General features: G+C 41.7%; 1 protein-coding gene across 1 annotated transcript in view; it reads right to left on the reverse strand.

Annotated features, from left to right (window-relative positions):
- The window catches only part of WWC1 (WW and C2 domain containing 1), a 347,981-nt gene that overhangs the window by 173,331 nt on the left and 152,993 nt on the right, over nucleotides 1–21,657 (reverse strand). The window contains exon 3 of the mRNA XM_069199350.1: nucleotides 7,685–7,888. Coding sequence (XP_069055451.1) covers nucleotides 7,685–7,888 — 204 coding nt within the window. The remainder of the gene's footprint in view (nucleotides 1–7,684; nucleotides 7,889–21,657) is intronic.

The following is a 21,657-nucleotide window of genomic DNA, read 5'->3' on the forward strand; positions in this document are numbered from 1 at the left end:
TCTATTTACAGCGCAAATAGTAATGTTGAGCATGGACATCCCTGCCGGGTACCCTGTCTAATCCCAAAGGAGTGGGAGCATTCTCCCCTGATCCAAATGCTAGCACTCGGTTCCTTATATAATGCTTTGATGGCTGTAGTGAACCTTTCCACTAAGCCATATGCCCTTAATATATCCCAAAGATACTTCCAATTGACTCTGTCGAATGCTTTCTCTGCATCCAATAAAACCATAGCCACAGGTTCTGCTGCCACATGTGCAGCATCAAATAATGCTATAAGCCTCCTTATATGATCAGTTGTATCCCTGCCAGGAACAAAACCATGCTGGTTACAACTAACCAATTTGCGTATGCATCCAGACAGTCGGGTCGCTAATATTTTGGAATACATTTTTGCATCACTATTCATCAAGGTAATAGGGCGATATGAGCTTAAACTATCCGGATTCCTCCCTTTCTTTAAAAATACCACAATATTCGCGGAGCCCCAAGATGGAGGAGGATTACCCCCCGTTTGTACGTGGATCATCAATTCCAACAGAACTGATACCAGCACCTTCTTAAAATGTTTGTATAGCTCTAAAGGAATACCATCTGGCCCTACCGCTTTCCCACTTGGGAATGCCTCAAGTGCGTCCAGCATTTCTTCGACTGTCACCTCCTGTTCCAATATTTTGTGATCGTCTGCTGTAATCTGGCTACACCTAGTCAGCCTCAGCCAGTAACTAGTAGTATGCTCCTGTTCCATATTAGCTGTGTCTTATAATTCTGTATAGTATTCCTGGAAAGCTTCTTTAATAGAATTAGGTCTCGTTACTATCAGCCCAGCCTTATTTTGTACTTGCATGATTATACTGGAAGTTGCCTTCTGGCGAGTCCGCATAGCTAATATATGCCCTACTTTTTCACTACATTCATAACACTCACTTTGTTTTGTTGCTATTTTCTCTGCTAACCTCTTGGTTGTGTAGTTCCCAAGGGCCATTTTTGTGACTGAAACCTGATGAATAGCGTCCTCGACCCCAACATCCTTCCTAATAGCCCAGATAAGCTGTTCTTCTGCTGTCTGTAATTTCCCCATATAAGCTTGAAGCTGAGCTGTCGCCTGTTTCTGTCGCTTTATACTATACCCCATAGTTTCCCCCCGTATAACTGCCTTTAATGTATCCCAGACTATTTCTATTGGGGCTGTTCCAATATTAAAATGTAAAAATTCCTTAAGCCGCATGTACAAAGGATCATTCAACAAACCACGCTCAAATGTCCAATTCTTCTGAGCCCTCTATCCTTAATTACTAGTACCAATGGATTATGGTCCCCCATAAAGCGAGGCTATAGCTTAATCTCTAGTTCGTCTTAAAAAATTGGAGACACATAAAAATAATCCAGTCTAGCAAATTTCCTATGAGGTGCAGAAAAATAAGTATACCCTGGTTTAGGGCCTTCCAAAGCTAACCATACGTCTATTAACCCAACCTCCTTTTGCATATTCTTAAGAGCCAGAAAAACTCTAGGCTTCCGCCCTGGATATTTACTCCTTCCCGTATCTCTTAGGCTCTTTGCCCCATCCCAGGACCCATTGAAATTAAAATCACCACAAATAATATAGGGTGCGGGCCATGATGTCAATTCTACAGATATAAATTCAAATAATGAGGGGTCATCCTCCACTGAAACATATAATGAGCATAGCGTAAATCTAACAGTCCCTACTATACACTCCATATTATCCACCTACCAATTGTATCCGCCTTCTGCTGATTAACAATGCAGTTATCACTAGCTGCCATAATCGCCACCCCCTTTGTTTTAGTCATCTGTTCGGTACACCCCAATAGTCGCAAACCCAGGCTTTCTAACAATTTCCTATCTGCCTTTTCTACACATGTTTCTTGTAGGCAATAAATATCTGCTTTTAACTTTCTTAAATCCTCTGCGGTTTTTCTCCTCTTCCGGTGGGTATTTAAACCACATATATTAACGGTTGCTATCCTAATGCTCGATATATGTACAATCTCGATTTACAACATTTGACTATCTTGGGTGGCTTAGCTTTAAACCTAGCTCGTGACTTTTTTACAAACATGACATCGTACATTATGCTACACACCTTTTTGGGGAAGAATTTCTTTTTTCACCCCCATCCCCCCCTGCCGAAGCTGGTCCCCACCCCCACCCCCCCATCTCTCCCAACCCCCCCCTTAGCATCCCCCAAACACCCTCCTTCTCCTTCCCCCCCAGGAACCCCCAGCTCCCTCTCCCACCCCCCTCCTTGAGACAGTCAGACCCCCGTTGGCCTGAATGTTGGTGTCGCCTAGATGCCGCCTGCCACCCACCAGCCCCACTCCCTAGTGGCCGGCCTCTTATGATCCCTTTACTCCTTTAGAAGGCAGCAAAACTACATATTTTTCTTCACATCACATTAAGTTACAGTTCAAGCAAATACTCTTTAGCCTGAATTTCTGAATTAAATACTCAAGTTTTTCCATTAAACACAGTTTTAAGGCGACAGGAGCAAGTAGATACGCCTCTCCCCCCTTATCTTGAAAGGGCTTAATCAGCTGCCGCAGTCTCCATCTTCGCTACACTGTGACATGACAGTAATCGGGTAAAGTAAAAAAAGTTGCTCCGCCGCCACTGCGCATAGCATCGGGACGGGCTTTTTCATATATAGATTGTCTCAACAAATAATTCCCCAAATAAACCAGGATAGCTCTAGGATGTTTAGGCTCCTCTCTACGACCTTCCCGGCGTACTAATGGATACCTATGTACTCTCTGAACTTCTGCTTCCCAGTCCCGGTTGGAAAGTTCTGGAAATGCTTCCTGCTATACTCTGATCATATAGGCCCTAATATTGCTGCCCTCTGTTTCTTCTTTAATCCCAAGAAAACTCAAATTATTCCGCCTTTGCCTATTTTCCTGATCCTCTAACTTCCACATAATGTCAGTTAATTGCCCTTCGTGCGTTGTAGTTTGCGCTCTCAGAGCCTCGATCTCTCCTTCAACCGCCGACGTCCTCTCTTCTATTGTGCTTAGTTTCCCCTCAATTTCTATGCAGGATTTGACCACCTTACGCACTGTTCCTTGTAGCTGTTTTGTAGCCAACCTTGACCTACGGCTTTCTGCTCTTGTCTCGGTTTGTAGCTCCTTTATTGAATTGTATATAGGCTGTAGCAATTCAGAATCTGTATGTGGATTAGAAATTGTATGGGCTGGGCCACTAATCAACTCTTCGGCCCCCTTAGTTGCATTCTGTGAAGAATGGCCCTCTGTTGTGCTCACAAGATTTGTGCCTTAATAGTCCCATTTGAGGGCTTTCCGACTCTACATTATCTCTACAGGGGTCCAACCCCCTTGCTTTTCCGCCGCCGCTGTCGGACCGTAGAATCTGCGATGGACAAAAAGCTAGCAGATTCAGAGGAGATATTGTCACTTGACCCTAGATCACTGTTAGTAGAATCTGAGTCCTCTGTTCAGGAATAGAATTTGTCCCCTCCATCTTTAGATAATTCTGGCCCCCTTGCAGCGTCCTTCGATATCCAAATAGCTTCTTGAGGGGATTGGGATAGGGCACGATCTCCCTGATCTTTAAGTCCAAATTGAAAATTGTTTTGGAGAGCCTTGCATGTCTCTACATCCTTTGGCCTTTCTGGCTCCTGTCCCCCCTTGATCTCCATACTCTCAGTGACTTTCAAGGATATAGAAGCTTGCTGCCAGTCCGAAGGGAGGCACTTCTCTTGTCTTCCGTCCTCAGAAAACTCTTTCTCTACTCTTTCGTCCACCTGTCCCGTACCTCCTGTCGCTTGCATTCCTCCTTGGTGGGGGGGGGAGCGAAATATGCAAGATTGTCCTCTTGTGCGCCTCCTTTCCAAAGGCCCGTAATTATAGACTGTTTTCTTTCCCTGGGAGGGAGACATTGAAAGGAAATTATTTTTAGCTTCTTTGCTTACCCCCGTAGCCTGTTTTCCACTTATTTTCCCAGGCGCTACAGTTGGTCTTTTCTTACCGGTGGCCATCTCGCTGCTAGACTTTTTAGCCCTGGAAGCACTTGCCCCTTCTTTTTCCCCAAAATTGCAATTGGTTTTGGGCGCCATGATAACCATGAAACTGTTAATAATTGAATCACAAGTTTTTTCTAAGCGTACTAGCCCCATTTGCGCACTCGGCAGCAACACGCCAAAAGTTTTCAGGGACCATAAATTCACAAGCTTCAAATAGACTTGACTGTACATGTCCTGATTTCTGCACCAGTTCAATTTCCACTCACAGTTATCACTTGAGCAGACAGTCTATTAATTTTAAGCATACTGTCCCATCGCCCCATTTAACCGTACATCGTGCGCAATATAAAGACCAACTCATGGGAAGAGAAAAAAGCAAAGAGCACATCAAATTTGCAGGCTAATATTGAGTAATCCAGCAGAAAAAAGGAAGGTGAACTTAAAGAAAAAATAGTATGGGCCCAATGTAGTCTTTGCCTCAGAACCGGTACCTGATCTCCTTTGTTGTCCAGCTGCTCCTGAAAGTTTTCAATCTTGTTTTTCTCTCCCCCTCCTGCTGCTTTCCATCCAAGAAGGGAGGGGGGGGCACGTGACCCCCACATCAGTGCTGATATTCCTATGGCAGTCCCAAACAGTTCCAAGAAATAACGTCGAGGGGAAAAAAAAAAAAACCCTAAGATGCCGGCGCGCGTTGAACTCCTAAGTGCAAGCCGGCCTCAGCGTGTAGAGGAGCTCCAAGAGAATTCGTCAGCGAAGGACGCTGACAGGCCAGCACGCGTGCGCTCCCAGCGGGAGCCAGCCTCAGCATATGAGGGTGCTCCAGAATCCGCCCAGAGCGGTGAGACGGCAGCACCTCAGCAGCCTAACTCACTCCGTGTAAAAACACGTGCGAAGCCCCCTGGCCGCTTGCAGACTCAAACACGCCCTCGGAGCCGGGCGAAAGAAAAGAGAGGACCGTTTACACGGGCTGAGGGCGTCCACAGCCCGCTCTCAGCCTTCGTCTGAGCCGGGACCGGAGGTGGGTGTGGCGTAGTACTGACGCGACTACGATGACGCCAGCTGCCTCGGCCGTGTAATGCTTCATTCTCTTATGCTTCCGACTAGATGACTCCTTCACCTTGCTTACCGACCGCGTGTTTCATCCAGAGTCAAGCAAAAATATGCAAACATTATGAGCCTGTGAATACTTTTTGAACACCCCTCCCTCATCATTTAAATTGTGCCCCTTCTAATGTATTTGCATGAAACGCAAAATATCAAGAGATGCATAAAAAAGCTAAAGGTCTGCAAAGTTGTGTGCATGTCTGTGAAACTGCATTAGACTTATTAGCATCCCAATTATCTATGTTAATTCCCGCTTTTAATTTTGACCCACTGAAGGGCCCTTTATGAATCCTAAAATTTCTGAATCTGGTTTAAATTGCAGTCTGATATATTTCTGAAAATCTTTTTAAACAGCATCAAAAGTCACATAAAAACGCAGTTAGACAATTTTAACTCTGCCTCCCTCCCACTTGATGGTTCTGCAAGGAAGTTGCAACACCACCGGTAGCCTAAACATGTCAAATGTAAGTCAAATTTCACGTGGCTTTGCCAAAGGATGACATTTATTAACAAACACTTCTACCCCCTCCTTTTCAACTCTGATTAAAGATCTGTGCAAAAACACAAAGTAGACAAAACACGAGTCAGCTGATACATTGAATGCAACAGTGCTTAAGTTATAGTTAAGTCCATAAACACATTTTCAGCTGTCTAAATATATATAGCTATGAAAGAGATTTAAACTAAACCAAGCAAAGGCATATCCTAGAGAAACGTTTTGGTTTAATGTAAAGTTTGATGTAATTCTGCAGTTTTTGTCTGCAGAGCAGCCAGCAAAGATTCCTATGGGAGTCAAAATACGAAATGTAACTTTTACTTTCACCCAGAAAGACCTGCATGAAACCTACTGCACCAACCCTAAATCAGATTAGATGAGCTTTTGTTTGGAAAGTGTTATGCTAATAATTCAACCCGCACCGAAGTAATTAGCAAAACAAACATTTCTATCAATTGAAAGTTTGACCTAACCATAAGTATAGAAACAATATTTCTGACTCTGGAATATGAAAGCCCTAGCCGACCTACGACATAAAATTCCTACTGGGTGCACAGATTGCATCTGGAAACATGAGGGTGCAATGGCAAAGGGACTCCCATACTGGTCTGGGCATGCCACTATGCAAGTCAAGGAACCTCTCCCCCAGGGGATTGTGCTGACACACAATGTACATCATCACAACCTGTGTCACATAAGTGGCTGCACTAGTATCATTAGTCCCATTCTGTAGTTCTAATGTGCCCCAGAAAGAATCATTGTGCCCCGGTGCACTTTGCATATCATGGTCCCATACCTTATTTTCTCAAAAAAGGTACTGACGGACTATATTGTGTCCTTTCCCAGCCAAGCTATGTCCTGAAGAATTTCACTATCAACATCTACAACAAGCATTTGCAATGCAATGGGTCTCGCGTTTTCTCGGGTTAATGCGATTAGTGTTGTAACATCCTAACTGGACTTTTCATGCCACATAAACTGAAAATGAAAAGTAAATGAGTTTCACATAAGCGAGCCGATGGCCGCCATGAGCTCAAAGCAGACACACAAAAGGAAACAGAAGTTCGCTCGCAGTGAAACGTAACGCCAAAAGTGCAATTATCCATGTAACTGTCAAAAGTGCAAATATCTATGTAACAGGGTCGATGTCATGCAAAGCGCTCGACTACTGCCCAGCGAGATCACACTGCCTACGAAATACAAAGGAGAGGTAGTCCAAAAACCATACGGAAAACATGGAGCCTTGTAGGTGTTCAGTAGTTGGTCGGTGCGCTGGAGGCGGGATAAACACTGGAAAAGGCATGACGTATGCAAGCCTTTCACTAATTAAATCAAGCTAATTTTAAAAGGCAAGCCCACTAACCAACCAAACTGATGGGCGTTACATGGGCGTGGTTAAAAACCCACTGAGAAAAAACACCAGGGACAGAGCGCTTTGTGCTCGACCCTAAAAATTAGGTAAACATCTCTCTTGAGAAAAAACAAATAAATTTTTCATCACAACTGCTTCCACCAACAGTGCCAGAGAAAGCTCATATTTAACACTACCTTTCTATTATTTTCACTTCCCCAAAAAGACAATAAACAGTTGTAGGGGTGGAGGCACAAGTGTGTCTTGAAGTGTGAGCTTTTACTTATGTTGACAAATTATGCAACATGAGCTAGAAGTGCTCTTATCCAGAATAGTTTTTATAACCGGTTAATTTACTGCACTTTCCACCGACTGGTCAGATCATTGCCTCGATAACGACATTTTAGAGTCATGGAATAGTGTGAATTAACGACACAAAGGGCAGCTAATTTATTCTTTAAAAAGAAGACTAATGCTGTTCAAAAGAAAAAGTTAAATAATCAAAAGAACAGAATGCGCTGCTATCAGAATAAGGAAATCAAATGTATGTGTAGCGGATTCTAAGATTCTGAAAATGCAGCTAATCAAAGAAGGAAAGTATTACAAGGAGCAGGAATGTACATGCTTTGTGTGACAGATTTGATGAAATTTTTCCACACAAGAGTTTCGCAAATTTCTTTTCACATCCATAAACTGGAAGACTGTAGTGTGCTTCTCTTTGATACTCACAGCTGGTTTGTGAGCCCAGTTTGTGATTCCACGCATCATTGAGCTGCCGATATTCCTGTTGGGCCAACTCAAGCCTCTGTTGCTTCACCTGATAGATCTCCTTCTGAGCAACGAGTGCATCTTGTGCCAGCACCAAGTAGTCTTTGAGCATGCGCTCCTGTTCTCGCCGCCACAGCTCCCTTGGGTCTTCCAGTTGTGTGGTTCCTGTAGTGGAAGGGATAAAGGCAGTCACATGAGGGACGTACATATGAATTTTCATCCAATATGAATCAAACGCATACTACTTTCACTACATAATGAAACATGAATGTTCACAAATTAATTGATTTGAGATTAAATTATGCAAATATTCATTTGTCAAAGCCCTGTTCAATAATACAAAGTGGACTTTGAATTCATGAATTATAATTAAAACCAGACAATCCTGACCTTGCATTCGATTACAAGTGGCTGTCCCAGTTTGTGAAACTGATTTATGAAACAGCGCCCTTCCTTTGAGGAACGTAAGCCACGGTGTGGGTGTTGTGAGTCACAGCATCAGTGAAATCAGTTCCGAAAAGGTCATATGAAATACCTCAATAAAAGCTGTTCTTACAATATTTGACTCTATAAGGGAAAACTAAAGTAATGTACTGACTGATGAAGGGAACCATACCTTTAAATAAAATGCTTCAAACCAATCTGTACCCATAGTAAAATGAAGAAATAATTTTGGTACAGCCTGTGAATATTTAGATTTCATTGCAGAAAAGGATAGACAAGCTTATGTAACCACGTTTAAGAGCCAAATTCTATTCAAGATTTTAGGAGTAAGGACTCTACTGCTTCAAGCTTTCCCAGACATTTTTTAGTTTACACATACCACTCATAAATGCCCTGTGATCACAATATTCCACACTTCCAATCAGAAGCTTTGGCAAAAATTTGGATAACATCTGTTATTGGAAGGTTGGGTAACCTCATGTGTTCCAAAATGGCATTCATTTTTGAAGCTACACAAACTAAGGAGAGTATGCTTAGAATACATATTTTAAAACATCTATTAAGGAAATATGACTAACATACAATTGTACCAAGTTTACCTCATTATCTAAAACAACAGTGGTAATGTTTTCAAATGGGGCATTTAAGACCGGTGCCAAATTCTTTTTACATGTTTGTTAATTAAACTTCTATGATGAGCCAGGAGCAGATTACCAAACCTGGCATGCCGATTCCTTTTCAAAACCACTGAAAGGAGCAACTAATCATTAATGTAAACCAGACTTAAAATTATATGTTCTAAGATTATATTTTGTCTTTATCACTTCACAAATGGGAGGTGTACGTGAACTACTGGCACTGTAGAGCTAGGAGTGCATATTTAACTAATATGAAGGGTACATGCCTTCTATGAACCAATTCTAAGGGCTTGCTTATAGAACTATATATAGAGGATTGGAAAGGTAAGAGGTTAGCTACTGTTGTAAATAAACGGACTAGCAAAATGCTCTAACCTACAGGGAATAAAGCTAGGAACGTATAGCTACCTTAATGTAAAACCTAGTGTCAAGCTATTTTGAAATGTATTATCCTGATAAATTTGACATGGCTGCTGATTAAAGTCTTACTTTGAACTCTTTACTTTCACTTGTATGTATTGTACCTCAAGCCACCTCGTTTAGTACTAATTAACAAAATTGTTAAAAACTATAGGACATGAATGGACATCCCTCAGTAAATGACTGAACAGCATCGTGCCTTACATAGGGGAGGTTTATATACTGATGCTTTCTTTTCCTGAGCAGATGTGGTGCACAAAATATCATTTTAGAGGTTTTCCAGAGCTATCGCCATCATGTTTTCTGTAAGGCATTTTGCAGATCAATTACAAGGAATATGATGTTCTAGGAAGGCTCAAGTATTTGGAGGCCAACAAAATGTGGAGCAGCAAAGTGAAAAAAGCTGACACAATTTATAGATATATGCTTAAGAACACATCTTCAATCGATGAGCTTGGGCTGTGTACCATATGCATTTGTTGTTCTACAAATACTTAATTGGAGACTCTTTTAGTGCAACATACACATCTTACAAAATATATGACTAGAAAAAAGTTCAAATTATTTTAACAAATACTTATGATTTTTTATTTGCCTTATAATGATAAGCTCAATAACGAGATGTTTAAAATCTCCACTTGACAATAACACATTTTATACTGCTTCACGTCTCCTGGGGTGCTCTGTAACATGTGGTGTGGTCACATATCTGCTTCCGAGTATTGCTTTCTTCAAGGTTACTGTCTTAAACTCTATCAGTAAGATCAGTGGTGACACAATCTTCATTCAACTACTTTGATGCTATCTACCAGATTTTTTTTTCTTCATATAATCCACTTTTTCTGCGTGTATTTGTCTGGGCTTCTCTTTCAATAACAACACAAAGTAATATCTACTCATGTTGGAGATGGACTACCATTGCTCTTTAAACAGCTTTTTAAGTCAGACAAACCATGACGTGGGTCTCAGACCACACAATTATCAAACAGCAGCAAAACTAAATTTTCAGCACTCCAAGCATGTGTAAGAGCTTCAGCCATCAGAAACAGAGAGCAAACTTTATATGGTTTCGGAAGAAGCCTGGCATCTGTGGAAGTATATCAAATTCTAGGTCTAAGGTGATACAGAGTCACACTGAAGTCGTCCTCTGCTATGTGCACTAAGCTTCGGTTGTGTATGGACCTGACAATTAAAATCAAACAGATATCCCTTTTTTTGTATGACATGAACCAATGCTCAAAAGACCATACCCCACCATTGCAAGTGGTATCATCTCTTTAGGAAAGGGTTGGGAATATGACTCCAAAATAAATGGTTGTTAGGTTACACAAGAATCAGAACATGGCTGTCTGAAATTTGCTATACGAGGAAAAAAGAAAATGTACATCAAGTCACGCAAATAAGTACTGGCTGTCAGAATGATATGATATAATATAATCTTCTGAATCTAATAGATTGGTCTTTTCAAAGGACAGCCTCTTCATTTCGGACAAGCAGCATTATTATTTACTAGAGCAAAACATCTCAGGTCATCCAAAACTCATCTAGGGAAGTGATATTGACAGAGAAATCATAGGGGTGCATCTCCATTCTTAGACGTCTAGCAAACATTTCTGTCCAGGGTAGTCAATGGATAACTGTCTCACATCTGTGGCAGACGATATAGTTCTCTGTACTCTTCGGGAAATGCACACAGATACTCCAGGGTACCTCCCAAATGGTGATCTTCACTATACCAGCTCTACTGCTGTGCGGTTTCTGTAGTCTACTGTTCCTAATACGATATGCATTGGCAACCAGGAATTTTCCGATTTGCACCACCGACTCAACCAACTCGAGTTTCATAATGACCCTCAGATATGGTTTTGTGGCTGTTAATAAGTGTTTTTTTCCTCATGCGTTACGTATGACCTCAATGCCTTCTTTTTTCGCTCCATCTTTAGTTAGTGTTTTTTGCATGTTTGTTTTTCGAAACATCAACACTCTTGTTTTCGTTGTGCCAATGTGTAGGTTTGTGCATTAATGCGCGCAAGCACACACACTCGCAAAATGCCTGCGTTCTTAGATGTCTTTCTGCCATCAACATTACCAAGTTCGAGCTCTGGTTACCACTGTATAAAAAATAAATGACAAGGTAGCCTGCCGAATGTCATTTGCATAGTTTCTCTGTTTTTTCAATTATTTACTAAAAAAAGTTCAAAGTTAGAAGCTAGACAACGGTTTTCAATAAGCTTAGATATACCAATGTCCAGAACGCATACAAAGACAGGGAATACGTTAATATCTACACAAGTTATTCAGTATACTTTGGAAATTACTTTTAAAAAATGTTTTAATTCCTAATATTAATTCCTTAATGCGTTTTATATGCAATTATGAAGCACGTTTTCATAGTGTATGCACAATATTCGTTGCAGACAAAAGATAATGGTACACGATCACCTGCTAAATTAAATCAGAACTCAGTGAGCTACATGGGACTCTGATTCTATGTTGTGCTGAGCGGAATTCCTCTGTGAAATGTCGAACTGTACAATAGTAGGTGAGTGCAGGGCGCAGCTTGGGGGGCAGAGGGTTTGCGGGTGACACCTTCCTTTCCTCCCAAATGAAACGCCTTCTTGCTTGGCAGTTGGGTACAGGGACCCTGGGTTGGGTATTACCTGTGTGTCGGCTTTTCTCCTCGAGAGCCAAGAAAAGAAGACAAAACTGTGTGAGAGGGGCAGAGATACTTATCTAATGACTGAATTTCAAAACGTGAAACCAGACAACATGGAATCAATACCGACTTCCTTGCTCGTCCAAACTGTTAACCTCTGAAAATTTTTGTTTTCCACACAGCCTCCCTTTTCTATTATAACATATGAGCGCACTTTTAAAAACTTCAGTTTGCTTCATAAATAATAAGAATATAGGCCATGTTTATGGTTTACATGACTTTTGACTTGTCTCTTAGCTTCCTAATGGCACTGTCACTGAGGGAGAGACAAGGATGTTTGTAAAAACTATTGCTTTTGACCCCTTCACTGCCAGGCCTTTTCCCCCTCAGGTGCCAGGCTTTTTTTTTGGCTATTTGGGGCAGTTTGCGCTTAGGCCCTCATACCTTTTTGTCCACATAAGCTATCTAAGCCAAATTTGCGTCCCTTTTTCCCCCAACATCCTAGGGATTCTAGAGGTACCTAGAGTATGTGGGTTCCCCTGAAGGAGACCAAGAAATTTGCCATAATACAGCAAAATGTTCGTTTTAAAAAAAAACAAAATGGGAAAAAAGGGTTGCAGAAGGCGGCTTGTGATTTTTTTCTATGAAAATGGCCTCAACAAAGGGTTTGCAGTGGCGAAAATCACCATTTTCCCAGCTTTCAGGAACAGGCATACTTGAATCAAAAAACCCAATTTTTCAACACAATTTTGGCATTTTCCTGGGACATACCCCATTTTTACTATTTTTTCTGCTTTCAGCATCCTTCCAGTTAGTGACAGAAATGGGTGTGAAATCAATGCTGGATCCCAGAAAGCTAAACATTTCTGAAAAGTAGACAAAATTCTGAATTTAGCAAGGGGTAATTTGTGTAGATCCTACAAGCTTTTCCTACAGAAAATAACAGCTGAAATTTAAAAAAAAATGAAATTGAGGTGAACAAAACAGCCATTTTACTCCGTAACGTTTTCCTGCGATGTCAGATTTTTGAAAGCAATATACCATTAAGTCTGCTGGACTCTTCTGGTTGTGTGGATTATATAGGGCTTGTAGGTTCATCAAGAACCCTAGATACCCAGAGCCAATAAATGAGCTGCACCTTGCAATGGGTTTTCATTCTATACCGGGTACACAGCAATTAATTTGGTGAAATATGAAGAGTGAAGAATAGATATCAAGAAAACCTTTGTATTTCCAAACTGGGCATAAGATAAGGTGTTGAGAAGCAGTGGTTATTTGCACATATCTGAATTCCAGGGTTCCCATACTAGCATGTGAATTACAGGGCATTTCTCAAATAGACGTCTTTTTTTACACACTGTCTTACATTTGGAAGAAAAAAATGTAGAGAAACACAAGGGGCAATAACACTTGTTCTGCTATTCTGTGTTCTGCCACGTCTCCCGATAAAAATGGTACCTCACTTGCTTGGGTAGGCCTAATGTCTGCGACAGGAAACGTAACATGGACACATCACATTTTTACATTGAAAACTGACATGTTTTTTGGAAAGTGCCTACCTGTAGATTTTGATCTCTAGCTCAGCTGGCACCTAGAAAAACCTACCAAACCTGCACATTTTTTAAACTAGACACCTAGGGGAATCCAGGATGGGGTGACTTGTGGGGCTCTCACCAGGTTCTGTTACCCAGAATCCTTTGCAAACCTCAAAATTTGACCAAGAAAAACACTTTCTCCTCACATTTTGGTGACAGAAATTTCTGGAATCTGAGAGGAGCCACAAAGTTCCTTTCACCCAGCGTTCCCCCAAGTCTGTGGACACATCAAAATTATCAAATACTAAACTACCTGTTTTTGCGGGGGACCTGCGTTTTTGTTCCTGGGCTCAGCAGCCATATAGGGAAACCTACCAAACCCACACATTTCTTAAAACTAGACACACGAAGGAATCCAGGGAGGCGTGACTTGTGGGGATCCCCCAATGTTTTCTTACCCAGAATCCTCAGCAAACCTCAAATTTAGCTAAAAAAAAATTTTTTTTTAAATCAAATTTTTCCCACATTTCTGTGTGGGATCACAGCACCGGGATAAATTTCCTACCCAATGTTCCTATCAGTCTCCCGGTAAAAATGATACCTCACTTGTGTAGGTGGCCCAAGTGCCTGTGACAGGGAAGAGCCAAAAACATGTCGAAATTGAGGGGGAACCAAAGCTGGTCCAAAAGGGCAGTCTGAAAAAAATAATTTTTAGGCTGACAAGTGGGGTAAAATTTGTATTGGTATAGATGAGAATGCTGGTTGGTAGGAATTTTGTGGATTCCTGCAGATTCCGGAAGGTGCCATCACAAAAATGTGGAGAAAATTTGTGATTTCCAGCAAAGTCGGGGGGGGTTGCAGGGCATTGTGGGTAAGAAAATGGTATGGGGTGCATGTGAAGCACACCACCCTGGACTCACCCAGATGTTTAGTTTTCAGATGTGTCTAGGTCTCGTGAATTTTTCTACATGGCAGCGTCCCAAAGTCCAAAAAGTGTAACCCTCACCATTCCAAGTGGGACGATTTTGATAGTTAGACAAGCTCTCATGGCCCAAATGTAAAACCAAAACCCAAAATAATCGAATGTCCGCTTGCTGGCATGGGATAAGATGTTTTAGTGTGCGTGGGGAGAGCTGAAAGACTGTTACCCGCTTCAGTTGGGGTGGGGGCATAACCATGCCCATACTGGTTGGTAGCCACCACCACACTATTGTTTTTTAATTGCCTGGCATCTAGTAGACTTTCTGCCCCCCTGGGGTGTGGATGGGGGGGTAATTTCAACTTTTGCCCCATTTATATGGAATATAATCTAATTTTGAAAAATAAATATCTTCCCTGGTCTCTGGTGGGCTTTCTGCCCCCTTGGGGGCAGATGGGCCTTCCAAAAATAGGCCAACAGTAATGTGCCCCCATGGGGAGCGACCCTTGCCTAAGAGCCTGCCCCCCCCCATACAAAACACACACATAAAGACACACCAATCCCTGGTGCCTAAGTGGTTTCTGCCCCGGGGACAGGTCAACCTAATAGAAATAGGCCGATCTGCCCCAAGGGGAGCAGAAATGGCCCAAAATAAATATCCCCTTGCATGAAATTGGCACAACAACAAAAATCTCTGATGCCTAGTGGTTGCTATCCCCATTGGGGACACATCGGCCTAATAAAAATAGACTGATCTGCCCCCTAGGGGGGCAGAAATGGCCTAAATAAATTTTCCCCCCAGAGGAGTGACCCTTGCCTAAGGGGTCGCTTACGGTGTCTAGCGGTTTCTGCCCCCACCCCGGTGCAGAAATGGCCTAAAAATACTTTGCCCCTCTGGGGAGCGGCCCTTGCATCGCGATCGGGCAGCAGAAATGCTGGGAAAGACATCAAAGGAAAGGAAAGGCCTTTCCTTTGATGCCTCTCTCGGCCCGTCCACGTGATCGGAGGAGAAATGCTTTTGCATTTCTCTTCCGATCCGTCAGGCCTCTGATGAGGTTAGCACGCGATTGCGCGCTGACGTTATCAGATGCCACCAGGGGGTTAGGAGGGCCGGGGGTGGAAGGGGCAGCGATTCCCCTTCCATCTCTACCCAGGGGAGGGGGGTGCGAAGCCCCTGGGGGGAGCGCTAGGGCTTCCCCCGAAGGCCCCTACTTGGATGTAACGGTTACATCCTGGGCACCCAAGTAATGCTGCCCAGGACATAACCATTGCGTCCAAGGCACCCGAGGGGTAAATAAATGTCTATCCATGTAGTGATGTAATTTGATGCACTAAGGTGAAATGCTTCTATATGTTATAGAAATACAAATTTTTATATATTTTTAAACTTTTGAAGAGATTGTATTATAATTTTACATTATGTGTGTTGCAGGATATACATGCCACACACGTTCATGGCTCAGGTCGTGCACAGAATCTTAGAGCCAAGCCACACCGACTGATTGGCTCAGGCGTTGTTTGCGCTATTAATTAGCCTGCACTTCCTCCTCTATTTGGACTTTGGCTTAGTACATGGGGCCATTAGTCACTGGATAAAATTATTTCCAAAATATGAGGTCTAGAAACATGAAGCCCTGCCCACATACACCCATTTGATAACTCCATCATCAGGGGCTTCTTGTCGCAAAGACATAGAAAGGTGTGTGCAGTTTAAATAAGAGATCACAAGGAAGGACTTCAAGCCACTGTGGTCTTCGTGACTGTGGTCATGAGTTCCTATGGAGAACTACCAGTCCCAGGTGGGATGGTCAGGGTTATACCTTTAGAGGGGGTGTTTGGAGTCTGACATCCCTTAAATGCATTCTTGGTTTGGGAGTTGGGCCTGGGGGCCCTGAGCTGGGTCTGCTATGTCTATGTTGGTGTTCCTCTTCTTTCTCATTTCACAAAGAGGTTTCAGCATGTTCATTTCTTGGATCAGAATCTTAAATATATATTTTGACAGGTTTATCAAAAAGTATTAAATTTGCACATATTGAAGTACTCCTAGAACAGGTGCAAATGTACTACTTTTTGGAATTCACAAGCATTGACAGTAGCAGGCTTGGAAAGCTGTAGAACTTGCAAGTCCCTAAGTATACTAACTGTCAAACTTTCAAAGGGTGATAGGGTGAGTGCTTGCAAATAGTCTCACCAGTGGCAATCGCTCGGGGAAGCATTCCAACCCATTGTTCTTCACCCACTGTGCCACTCTGAACAGATGCCCACCTAATGAAAATGACTACTGACCCTGTTTCTCATTAAAACAGGCCATCCTGAACCTTGGTCACCTTAGCCCTCCACCCTGCAGCCACTGCTTTTTAGTTGGGAAATTTGAGATTCACACCCCACGAAACTCACTGACTAAGATGCCCCCCTGTTGGGTTGATGTTCCTGCATACTGATTTTCTGGGTGCTGGAATATCTGATTCTATTTTATCAACTGGAAAATCTGGCCAGTAAAATCACTTTGTTAAAAGGATGCATTGCAGCCTGGACCCTGGCACCACTGCCTGCCTAGCCCTTCTTCAACGCACAGGCTACACTCACCCTTTCCCTTCCCCACCTCCAAGCCTCCTCTCGTCTGCTCCAGATCTGAACTTCAATGAGAACCGGTGGTAAATGTTTGTTTTAAACCACATGGAATTGCTAATTCTGCATGGAATTTCTTCAGGTAAATCTGGCCCACACATTTTGTCTCCATTTCATGTGGTAATACAGGAAAGTTATGTTCAGAGATTCAGGCCACTAATGAAAATTCCAGCTTCTAGTAGTATGGCAATATTCAAGAAAAGCACTGTACAGAAATAAAGATTTATTTAAAAAGTACATCCCGGGGCATAAATAGAGGTTGTATCTTCAAAGAAGCACTTTAAAAAAATCATACTGCCAGCATTGGTCCGTCCTTATGGCGAGTCAACAGCAATCTGTGAGAAGCAAATATTTTCTTTTTCTTGGGTAGTGGCTACAGCATTTTGTCTGTAACTCAAATAATCCTGTCATCATTCCAGATCACAGCACCCATTTCTACTCTAACAAACACCGCTTTCTCTAAAGCAAAGAAAATGTAAAATCTCTGCTTCTATTAGTGTTATAGAAACTTCAGTGGTCATCCTCCTACAATTCAGCCACATCATATAGAGGATGCATATAAGCTTTCATTTCATTACACAAAGGTAGATGATTCCTAATGCAGCACAGGGTTTCATGGCATCACAGGGTTTTAGCTATTTAATTACTGCAATAGCCACAGTGTAAACAGCCTGATGAGAAGCGTGCCCTAAATCAAGTGCGATAGCTGAAATTAGAGTCCCGGTCTCTGAGCTCTAGGGAAGTGGTTCCCAACCTTTTGACTTCTGTGGACCCCCACTTTATCATTACTGGAACCCGGGGACACCCAGTGAATTCCTATTGGAATCAGGGGACCCCACCAATGAGACATTAATGAAAGCTGGGGACCTAATCTGTTAATATTAGTTAATATTCTAAGCAGTTGCGGACCCTCTGAGGAGGCTTTGTAGACTCCCTGGGGTCCCCGGACCACATGTTGGGAACCACTGCTCCAGGATCAGCATATCAAGACCCTCACACTTAGACGAGGGAACGGTGCCAATGGCCCACCCCCCTCCCCGGAAAATGGAGAAAAAATGATTAACAAGCATTGGCAATGGCAACAGATCACGCTTATAACTAAAAATACCTCATCAGTCACTGGAGAATTTAGTCAGTTAATAGGGCTTCATAAATGTACTCTGGCTTTCTTGCACTCATGCATTAATTTTCCCTCACAGTTCCCTTTAACTCACTCTTGCATTCAACAACCTAACTATCTGCAAAATAAAAGAAAAAAAAAGAAAATTTACCACCACCTAAACAGAATGCCTGCAACAAAAAGTAAAAGTAAACGTTAGCGGGGGTATCCATCTTGCCCTTGTGTTGTACGAAGTGCATTGTTGTTTTAAACTTCCAACGTGGCTGCCATGTTTAGAAGTAAGGTGTTGGCCATCTTAGAATGATAAATAAAGGTGCACTATGAGCAACAGCATTTCAAGGTGGCTGTCTGTTCAAAAGCAGAGGCCATACAAGATACAGTATGTTGCAGGTGATGTGAGCAGCAAGCAGGGGAACAAGTACCAGTGTCTGGGGAGTTGCAGTATGTTTTAGCCAAATAATGATACCACAAAAAAGAAGGAAAGAGTGTGTTTAATCACAAAAGCCTGTCCGAAAACTAAACTTCTTAAGGAGTTTAGCAATTTTTTAAATGGCTGCTCAATACATAAAGCCTTAATAATCAAGGTACTCAGTGGAATTCCAAGGAACAGAATACCAATCTACAGCCTTTAATGGGGAGTAATGACAATCGACCATTAAGACCTACTGGCTTTAACACATGCTTTTCATAATAAGTCAGGCCTGCTATAGGACTTCTCCAGAAGGGAACAATTGGCATACAGTTAAAATGTTTTAAATATGTACAAAAGTACAGTTGGTAGAACATTATACGATCCCTCTCATAAGGGGCTTAAATGGATTCTAACAGTGCAAATCTTCTTCCCCTTAGAGGTTGTCAAAGGGGATAACCAACACCAATACCCTTGCCTAGCACAGTGATCTGTGAGCTTTCATACAACAAAATGCTGATCTTTGGTCTTTAATACAGTGTAATAACATGCCACCATTAAAGGTACACTGGCTTTAACAAACGTTTTTCACAGAAAATAAGTCAGGCCTACTGCCTTTCTTCAAATCTTTTATCATAAACAGATAAGGTATAGGGCTTTTTAATATATTTTTCCAAAGAACCAATCAATCAATTAGCCTTCATCACTGGCTTGTTGTGATAAGCTACTAAAGCCTTCTGATTTGTGTATAACTGTCAACCATCATGCAGTCATGAAATTACAAATATGCCCACAATGATGGTGGGCAAAACAATGTGAAACCCCTTTCAAAAGGGTCCAACAGGGATTATCACATTATGGATCTTCAACTGTAAGGGATGGTCAGATGGTGTGACCAACACCAAAACTCTTGCCTGATGCAGTAATCTGTGGGATTTAAAGTAGCAAAATATCTGTCTACACCTCACAAGTGTATTGCTTTAGCAAGCGCTTTTCACCACAGATGGATTTGGGCTACTCCTTTTTTTGTAACTGTTCATGCTAAATAGATCAGGCTTAATGCAGACTTCTAGCATTTATCACTGGCTTGTCACCATAACTACTTCAAGGCCTACCATACTGAACATACGCTCTCCTACAAGGCAACCAGCTTTACAGCTACTAAATAGTGAAAATCTACTACTACTGGGTATGTCAGTGGGAGTTTCTAACATCAACACCCTCGTCTACTATGATGATGTGATACTCCATCTAATAAAATACCAATCTACTGCCTTTACCACAATTTAATAAAAATCCACCCTTAAAGATAAATAGTTTTTCACAAATGTTTTTCATGATATCTATGGCATTGAACATAACATTTCCCAGTGAACCAATGAGGCTTACAGCCCTTATAATTGGTTTGTCACCATACCCAACTGGAACTTACTGTAGTGAGAATAAACGTTCCCACTGGGCAACTGTTATGCACACAGTCATAAAAGTTCAAATCATACAAAAAGACAACTTCGCAAAACAAGATTAAAACCCTGCCAAAAGAACTTAATAAAGATATTTAAAAAGTGCATGTCTTCTACCCTACTAGGTAGACTGTGAGACCGCATGTAAACAATGCTTCAGATTTTAACGGAGTGAAATAACCACCTACCCTTGGAGGCCTACTGGCTGAACATATGTCTTGACTATAAATAAGTCAAATCTACTAACTTCGGCATAACTATTTACAACCTTTTTTATAATAAACAGATCAGACCTATAGCAGTGGACCTCATTTTTTAAGTGAGCCATTCAAACCTATAGCTTTCATAAGCTGGGGTTTCCCAAGCCCCTCCTCCCAGACGTGCGTCAGGTGTTCTTTTTCTGTATATCAATATGGTATGCCAACAGCTGTGCTATCCAGCATGACCTACAATGAGAGGAGAGCTTGTAAAGTATGACACTGACTTACCCATCACAAATCTGTTGGGATGTGGAGCAATATGTTAGACAGGCTTCCTATCGTATCCAGCACAGAACGATAGATGGAAGACTGCTAACCAGTTAGAGCAGGATTAGTCACGGAAGGATACAGACAGCAATTCCTTCTTTTCCACAGGGAAGTGGGTTGAATTCATAGAAGGCGTGATAATGGAAGATAATAACAGGAGGTCAAGAATGCTGACAGAAATCACCCAGCAGCCTATCAATGCAGCAGAGAATACTGTAACAGGTTTTTGGGAACAACCTACACCAGACACTCTTATGAATGCCCGGACTTTTTTTCCCAGGAATCCAAACAGTATATTACTAACCCTCTAAAGTGAATCTCTTAGACCATAAGTATGTTTGCTCAATCTATTTGAAAAGAATGAAGTAGGGAAAAGATGAAGACACATAATTGATGCCTTACATTTGTTAAATATTGATGAATTACATGGCCTTGATTAATGTTATGCATTAGTTTCAACAGATTTCATGAATATGTTACCCCTTCTATCATGAGCAAAGGGCAGATGTAGAATGTTTTCACCCACTTCTGAATCTCATCTAGGGGCTTCCCCCTTTATACTGACTGAATGATGGTCAACGCAATTTAAAAAAGCACATGGCTACCAAGCAGGTTTCCCAGCGCTAGTTTAAAATTACAATAGCCATCAACCAAGACCTCAAAGAATTCTCGAGTTTAGATGCCATTTGAAAATGTAAGAAAAAAGATCTGCATTATCAAACAAAGTAAAGATGCCCAGCAATTCAATGTGAACGCTAAGTGAGAGGTTGAGACACGAGACCTAGTTTCATTACGGGTCCTGGAACTAGGAAAGCATTTCAAGGATCCCTTCATAACCGCACTTTGATATACCGGAAAACATTCAAACACCAAATCAGAAATGCATTTACCTACAACTTTCAAAATTATTGGTATTACCTTATGGTAGTGTCATCAGTGAACAGGAGATACATCTATTCTGTTACTGTCCTTGTGTGCCCAAGAGTGAAGCTCTGTTGATTGCATATTAGATTGCTCATGAAAACCCCACAAGTAAGATTACATTTGAAATAAAGAGAGAAAATGATGAATGTCAAGCTAAGGCAAGATATTTAAATGTACACATCGGCTGTAACATAAAGCAAATTCGACCTAACCTTAAATTGTTTCCATTTGAATGATATTATCAATATAAT

This window comes from Pleurodeles waltl, chromosome 7, assembly GCF_031143425.1.
Source record: "Pleurodeles waltl isolate 20211129_DDA chromosome 7, aPleWal1.hap1.20221129, whole genome shotgun sequence".
NCBI classification, from domain to species: Eukaryota; Metazoa; Chordata; class Amphibia; order Caudata; family Salamandridae; genus Pleurodeles; species Pleurodeles waltl.